We start from the raw sequence: 8,379 nt of genomic DNA on the forward strand, positions 1-8,379 counted from the left end.
CCTGGCTGTGTGGCTCAGTTGGTTAGAGCAGTGGTCGCGAGCCACATGCGGCTCTTTGGCCCCTTGAGTGTGGCTCTTCCACAAAATACTGACTTCTGCGCATGGGCCACGAAGTTTCAATCGCACTGTACATGCGCACCCACACGTGGTATTTTTTGGAAGAGTCACACTCAAGGGGCCAAAGAGCCGCATGTGGCTCACGAGCCGCAGTTTGCCGACCACTGGGTTAGAGCATCGTCCTGTATACCAAAAGGTGACAGGGTTGATTCTGGTAAGGCACATACACAGGTTTCAGGTTTGATCCCAGGCACATATGGGAGGCAACCAACTGATGTTTCTCTTTCTCGCTCTCTCTCTCTCTCTCTCTCTCTCTCCTTCCTTCCCTCCCTCCCTCTAAAAATCAAAAGACAAAAAAAAACAACCCACAAAAAACCACTCTATCCAGGTGGTCTAACTCCTAACTCTCCAGAAAGTCTCCTCAAAATCAGAACCCATGTTTCTCCATTTCACTGGCCCCAAGTCAGCTGCCTATCACACTCCCCTCCCTGGCTGCCTCCTCTCTCAAAGCTAGCATGACTGCCCATACTCACACAAGACATGTCCTCTCCCCACCATCAACTGTACGTTGTACTTTTATCAAAGTCCAAAGAGACTTTACCCTGATTCTGGATTCCCTTTGCATTTAAATGTATTCCAGAACTGTACACAAGCTTACATTAGCCATCATTAACCAAAGTACCGTCCATACTGCATGCTAGATACAATGCTAAGAAGGTTCCCATAATTTCAAGAATGTGATCAGACCCGTTTTACTGAAGATAAAACTGAGGCTAGGAGAAGCTAAACACATGTTTCGGCAATGTTCTCACAGTGAATAAATAACATAGCAAGACCAGGTATTCAAGTCTATGAATCAAAGCTCACACTATTTCTCCATGTATAAATGCTTGTCTTCCTCAAGCATACATGGCTCCTCTATTTCTTTTATATCATCTAGAGCACCTAGGTATATTCCTATTCATAAAGGAGGTATTTCTTTAACAAATGAATTCTGGAAAATCATTAGAAAGCCAGCGATTACACTTTTTTAATGGTTTCTAATACTATTTCCAAAAACAAAAGGTTCAATTCCTTAAATAATTCATTTACATTCAGATTCAAATACATTCAAAACCCAAGATTACTCTCACTCCAGGACAACTCCCACAACTCCCCTCCCGCCCCATTAACTGCAGCCCCCAAAGAAAGGGTTAGCTATCAATTGTTTTGCTTTGCCATCAGTTTCTTCAAGTCTCTCTTAGCCCCAGGGAAATAGCAACATGACAGCGTCCCCGATTCTGCAGCCAGCTAAACTTAAACCAATCTCACCTCTTAAGTGTCATTTTTTTAACCCAATAATTAGCATACTGTGAATGCTCATTACATAAACATCTTCTCTTCCTGGATACAAAGGTTTAAGCAACAGTCTTTAATACCTTGAAATAGCATAACGTCAATTCCTGCTCATGTAGTCAAGGTGAAAGGTAATAATCACATTTATGTTTCAGTACTCTGTATTTTAATGCCACTATTGATAGCAACTGGGTGAAACGTAAGCCAGAAATAAGTATTTCACCAAAGAATCTTAACAGTACTCACTGATATATACCAAGAATATCTTTGTTCCTGTTATAACGGGGTACTACCTTCGTTCTCTCCCAACATAAGCCACACCTTTTAGGTTGACAAAAGCAGAGAGATAACTGGGTTTCTCTCTCTCTCTTTTTTTTAAATCCCAAAAAAGATCCGTCGAACCTCTCACCAGAGCAAATCGCAAGAATGAAGAATTCCACCTCCCTTTTCTTTACCATCCCTCACTCTCCGCCTTCAGCTACCAGAGAGGGTGGGGGGTGGGGGAGGCGGTGGTTGAAACAGACACAGAAGGCTCCGCTCGGTCGCTCGGTCGGTCACCTCCTAGTCTGGCCCATCCCAAACTTCACCTTGGCACGGCCGGGAGCAGGAAGGCACCAGGAATTCCTAGGAAATGGTCTCACCCGCAACGAAGAACATTCTTAACTTCCTCGAAGCCACCATTTCCCTGGGGCATCTTCCCACACTCCCCCCGGGCACGTTACCTCCGAGAACACTTCAAAAGGAAAGCGCACACGCACACAAAGAGCAGCGCACCGCTGGCAGCTGCAGCTCCGGCCCGGCGGGCGCGGAGAAGCCCGGAGACCACGCGGAACCAGGGCCAAGTTGCCACCGCGATCGCACCGACGGGGCAGGCGACGGCCGGGCAGCTGGAAACGCGGCGCGCGGGGCTCCATCCAGCCCCGCGCCCGACGCCCCGGTCCTCCGGGCAGGAAGCCCGGCGCGGCGGCGCTGCCTCCCCGCAGGGCTCGGGCCCCGGCCGGAGAGATAAGGTGGATCGGCGCTTCCCACCCTCCCAGCTCCGCCCTCCCGGCCACATTCCTGAGAAGCCCGACTCCCGGGACGCGAGCAGGGCGCCGGGCACCCAGGAGCGCAGCGCGGCGGCCGCAGGGCAGGAGGACAGGACCGGCCCCGCGCCCCCCGCCCGCGCGGCGCCTCCGGGGCGGGGTCCCGGCGGCCGCCCCGCCACAGGTACGCGAGCCCCCGCCCGCCGCCCCCAGCCGCCCCCGGCGGGCCCGCTCCAGGCACCTGGATGAACTGGATGGTGAGCGCCGACTTGCCCACGCCGCCTCCGCCGACCACCACGAGCCGGTACTTCTCCTGGCCTGAGCCGTCCCGCCAGCCGGCCGCGGCCATGGGGACGCCGCCGAGCCCAGCCCGGCCACGCCGAGCCGCCGCCCGCCCTAGGCCCGGCTCCGGGGACGTGTGCGGCCGGCGGGCTGCGGGCGAGCGGGCGGGCGGGGGTCCCGGGCGCCCGGAGCTGCTGGGAAGGCCGGCGCGGGCGGCAGCGCGGCGCCCCGGCTGGCCGAGTCCCGCCCGAGGCGCGGAGGAGCGGGGTGACCGCAGGGGCTCGGGGCAGCAGCGACCGAGGGGCGCGCGAGTGCACACGTCTCCGCAGCGCCTGCCGCACCAGCCTCCAGCGCCGCTACAAATGGCCGTCTGGGGGCCGGGCCGCGGGGCTGGTGCTGCATATGCATGAGGGGGCGGGCCGGGCGGGGCGGGGCGGGGCCGCGCGAGATTCCGGAGCTGCCCCAGAGCTGAGACCACGGCTGCCCTTGTTGAGTGTGTGTGTGTGTGTGTGTGTGTGTGTGTGTAGTATGTGACCATAATTCTGTATGTCAGGGATTATATGGATGGAAAAAATACAGTATGTGAAGGCATGTGTGAAAAATAGAGCTGTTGTGATCTTAACGCAATTTGTAGGAGAGTAAATATCCTGTTTTAAGAGTACAGATGGTGACGGGATTGAAGAACAGAATGTGTCAGTGATTGAGGATCAGAGCTGTGCCACAGTAATTGTGTGTGATGAACCTGTGATGGTGACAGCGTGTGAGGACTGTGATCGAGACTGAGCATGGGGAATAATAAGTCACAGTGATTGAGCGTGCTTGGGCAAGAGTGAATAGGACAGATTTTGTGTGTTTTAGGGGAGTGTCTTAGTGTCTGTGTTTAGGTGTGAGAAATATATAGTAATGTATCTGAGGAGTATGGGTGTGAGAGATTAGTGTGTACTTATTTGCACACTACCTACCAGGCACTGTGCTGGAGATCCTTTTCGTGTACAAAACAATGTCCCTGCCCTCGGGGAACTTAGAGTCCAATGGGAGAGACCGCCAGGACAACAGGCAAAGTAACTGCTAGGCACCGGTGGCATGTGCATTCATAGGAAAAGCACTCACCCCAGCGTTGGGTAATCAGGGAATGCTCCCTAAAAGACCTGAATAATAAATGATATAGGCAGACAAATAATTGGAATAAAAGTGTTCCAGGGAAAGAAAACCACATATGCAAAAGTCAGAGCTAAGAAGGTAAGAATTGTGTCACATGATTGTAAATGTATTGGGAGTTTGCATACCACTGATTGTGAATGAATGAAAAGTGATTATCTATGTGTGTGGCAGCTTATCAGAATGTAGCAGGAATCACAGCTCCATGCAGAGGTGGTAGAAGGTGGTAGAGATGGGTTCTGGGGCCAGACTGGATTTGAATTCTAGCTCTTTCAATAATGGCGTGATACTGGGAACTTATTTAATCTGTGTAAATAAGACTAAGACTGCCTACCTTGAGGTGTGTTTTTGTTTTGTTTTGTTTTTAATAAAAATCAAATGAGTTAATACAACAGCGTCTGACATTTTGGCATTTATGGCAGTTAGGAAACACGATTGCAAGTTCATTGGACATAACCTAGTGACTCGTTTGGAACCAGTAGAATGCAGCAGAAGAGATGCTGTTATCACTTCCAAGACTAGGTCAAAAGAGGCCATGCAGCTTCCACCTGTTCTCTTGGAATTCTTGCTCTAGGAGAAACACAGTCAGAAGTTTGGCTACCCCGAGACTGCTATGCTGGAGACGCCACATGTAAACATGTCAGTCAAAGGGCCAGCTGAGCTCCTAGCCAATGGCCAGCATCAAGTGCCAGCCATGTGAGACATCTTGGACACCCAGCTCTGCCCGACCTTCTGACTGCAGCCCCTGCTGGCATTTGACTGACTGCAACTGCATGACAGATTCCACGCAAGAGCCACCCAGGCTAGCCATTCCTGACCTACAAAATCATGAGCAAAATGAAGTAGTAAACCGTTGTACTTTTTAAAACTTTTTACTGTGGAATAATTTCTATATATAAAGTATGAAGAGCACCCATACACCTTTACCTAAATTCAGCTATTGTGAGCATTCTACCTCTGTTATTCTCCCCTCTCTATCGATTTTTCTCTGTTTCTCCCTTTCTTTAGAGATATGTATAATTCATAAACATGAATTTTGTAGCTTCTTAAGGGTAGCCCTTTACCCCTAAGAGCTTCAGTGTGTATTTCCAAAGAATAGGGATACTATTTCACACAACCACAGTAAATTTATCAACTCTAGTACATTTAACATTCATATGAAAACATTTGTATAATCTATCACTTATATTCCAGTTTTGTCAGTTGACTCAATAATGTGCCGTGGTACAGGATCCGGTCCAGAATCAGGCCTTACACTGGTTGTCAAATTTCTTTAGTTTTTTTAAGTGTGGCGCAAAATGGTTGTTTTAAGACCTATTTTTTGAGGAGGTGGGAGGATATTTGTTACACAGCAGCAGTAGCCAGAAAAGCCTCAATGACAGATATTACTATCAATGCGAAAAGGAGGAGAAAAGGGAGAGAGGAAAGGAAGAGGAGCCCATGTCAAAGAAGAGCTGAGGAAGGGCCAGTTAGGCTTCCCGCAGGTGCCGCTCAGTGTCTGCCGAGGCCTGAGATCCCCCATTATTTTTCAGGACCAAGAAGATAACCAAAGAGTTGTCCTTACACTCCTTCCCTTCTAAAGTACAATCCAAAATCTTTGTCTCTTTTAAAAAAGCTGTGGTAGTCAGAAAAGCTTACCAAATCTCAAAAATATCCAACAGAAAGTTATTCCTTGAGCGGGGGGGGAAAAACAATATAGTGATACTAGCACAGCTATTTAGACTGGGGGAATCAAGCATAGGTCCTAATACAATTGTAGTGAGGTCCTCAGCATTCTGTGACTCAGCACGTGGCAGAGGAGCACTCAGGGGTACTGAGCCTGATGATAGTTTGATTTGTGAAAGAAAATGAGGCGCAGGCAGTAATAAATACAAGCTGGCAAGCACCTATGTGTCGGCGATGAGAGTTTTCAGGGAGAAACCTATTTTCAGTAGACCCTATTTCAGTAACCTATTTCCTGGGTTCCTTCTTTGCCTGAGTCCTCACCAAGATGTTCTTTCCTTCCTACTCTGCGATCCTGGAATACAGGACAATTCCAGCACTGAAACCAAGCAAGTAAACCCATCCTGTAGAAAACATGTGTTAGCTGGCTCCCAGAAATCCATTTCTCCTTGCTTTCAAATAGTATCTCCAATTTCTCCTCTGTAGTTTGGGAGTGGCTGACACCCACCCTAGCTCCAGGGGTTCACTCAGATTCATTTCAGATTACCAGTCTCCACTAGCCAGTCGTTAGCTAAAGCAGTGGTCGGCAAACTCATTAGTCAACAGAGCCAAATATCAACAGTACAACGATTGAAATTTCTTTTGAGAGCCAAATTTTTTAAACTTAAACTATATAGGTAGGTACGTTGTTATCAACTTAATTAGGGTACTCCTAAGGCTTAGGAAGAGCCACACTCAAGGGGCCAAAGAGCCGCATGTGGCTCCCGAGCCGCAGTTTGCCGACCACAGGGCTAAAGGATGGGCACGTGACTAGGCCAGGTCAATCAGAACAGATTCAACTGCAGAAATCAACTACAATGAAATACCACTTCACACCCATTAGGATGACTATAATAAAAAAGTCAGATAATAACAAGTGTTAAAGAGGATGTGGAGAAACTGGAACCCTCATACACCATTGATAGAAATATAAATGGTGCTGCTGCTTTGCAAAACAGTCTGGGAATTTCTCAAAAGTTAAACATACAACCCAGAAATTTTACCCCTAAGCATATACTCAAGATAAATGAAAATATATGCCCATATAAAATGTACATGCAAATTTATAGCAGCATTATTCATAATAACCAAAAAGGGGAGGGGGAAACTCAATTATTCATGAACTGATGAATGAATAAACAAAATGTTCTTTCCAAGATGTTCTTTCCTTCCTACTCTGCGATCCTGGAATACAGGACAATTCCAGCACTGAAACCAAGCAAGTAAACCCATCCTGTAGAAAACATGTGTTAGCTGGCTCCCAGAAATCCATTTCTTCTTTAGCATTCTGTGACTCAGCATGTGGCAGAGGAGCACTCAGGGGTACTGAGCCTAATGATAGTTTGATCAGTGAAAGAAAATGAGGAGCAGACAGTAATAAATACAAGCTGGCAAGCACCCATGTGTTGGCAATGAGAGTTTTCAGGGAGAAACCTATTTCCATATAATGGAATATTATTTGGCAATAAAAAGGGAAGAAGTGCTGATACATGCTACAACATGGATGAATCTTGAAAATAAGCTAAATGAAAAAGCCAGTCACAAAAGACCAAATATTGTGTGATTTTATTTATATAAAAGGTCCAGAGTAATAAAATCTATAGAGACAGAAAATGGATTAGTGGTTGCCAGGGGTAAGGGGGAAATGCTGAGTAACTGCTAACAGGTATGGGGTTTCTTTTTGGAGATATGAAAATGTTCTGAAATTAGATAGTTGTGATGATTGCAACTATCTAATTGCAGTGACTTACACACTTTTAAGGTGAATTTTATGGTATAGGAATTAAATCTCAATAAAGCTATGAGGAGAAAAGATTCAATTGCAGGGTTTTATTTGAGCTATGACGAAAACATCTTTTTACTTCAAGATGTCCCTCATATCAATTCTATTTCTTTATTGTGTTTTTTTTTTTACTCAAAGTCAACTGTTCAGCAAGCAAAAAGTCCATATGCTCAATTCCACCGGAGCATGCTATTCCAAAATGCTGTCTTCCCCTTAGAAAATAGCCCAAAAGCCAAGAGCAGAAAGAAACTCCCCTGCAAAAATGAATCACAAAGACATAGGAGAATATGGGAGAGAAACAACTAGTTGTCATTCAAGACAAAGATTAGTTTTCATCTTAATCTGAAAAGTTTCATTCTCAAGTAGAGGGATAATAGGTGAGTGCATAAATCTTCATGAGGAGAATGGCCTAGAAACTCGGGAAGAACAATAGAGATCATCCCCCTCACTTCACCAAAAGAAATTCTGTGACTAGGGAAGGCATTTCTTTCCCAATGTTACCTAGCAGGTTGTTAGCAGGATACAGGTCTTCTGACTGCCCGCTATGAACACTTTGCCTCATACCAAGCCAGGTGTTGTCCAGAACCCCTCAAAGCATCACAGCACAATGCTGTCAATCAAGAGGCTGCTGAATGCATCATTTTTACTTAAGTTGAGCAATTGTCTGGCTAAGGAGTTGTCAAGAGATTTCAACAGACAGATTTAGGGCCAAATTTGACCAACAGATATGTTTTGGCCCACAATTCAATTTGTAAAAAAAAAAAAAAATTGAATTGGTTGTTAATATTTAAAAGTAGGATCTTTTTGCCCTGGCCAGTGTACTCAGTGGTTAGAGCATCAGCCTGTGGACTGAAGGTTCACAGATCCAATTCCCAGTTAAGGGCATATACCAGGGTTGTAGGTTGGATCCCCAGCCCAGTCCGGGCACCTGCGAGAGGCAACCAATCAATGTGTCTCACATCAATGTGTCTCCCTCTCTTTCTACTCCTCCCTCCTTCCCTTATACTCTCTCTAAAAAATCAATGGAAAAAATATCCT

At 46.6% G+C, this 8,379-nt stretch overlaps 1 protein-coding gene across 2 annotated transcripts in view; it reads right to left on the minus strand.

The window, feature by feature from the left end:
- Positions 1 to 3,070, minus strand: part of RRAS2 (RAS related 2) — a 78,860-nt gene extending 75,790 nt beyond the window's left edge. For both annotated transcript variants that reach the window (XM_036325489.1, XM_036325493.1), the window contains exon 1: positions 2,659 to 3,070. In XM_036325489.1, the coding sequence (XP_036181382.1) occupies positions 2,659 to 2,766 (108 nt within the window). In that variant the 5' untranslated portion in view covers positions 2,767 to 3,070. The remainder of the gene's footprint in view (positions 1 to 2,658) is intronic.
- Positions 3,071 to 8,379: the final 5,309 nt, after the last annotated feature.

The sequence above is a fragment of the Myotis myotis genome, unplaced genomic scaffold (genome assembly GCF_014108235.1).
Source record: "Myotis myotis isolate mMyoMyo1 unplaced genomic scaffold, mMyoMyo1.p scaffold_m19_p_10, whole genome shotgun sequence".
Lineage (NCBI taxonomy): Eukaryota > Metazoa > Chordata > Mammalia > Chiroptera > Vespertilionidae > Myotis > Myotis myotis.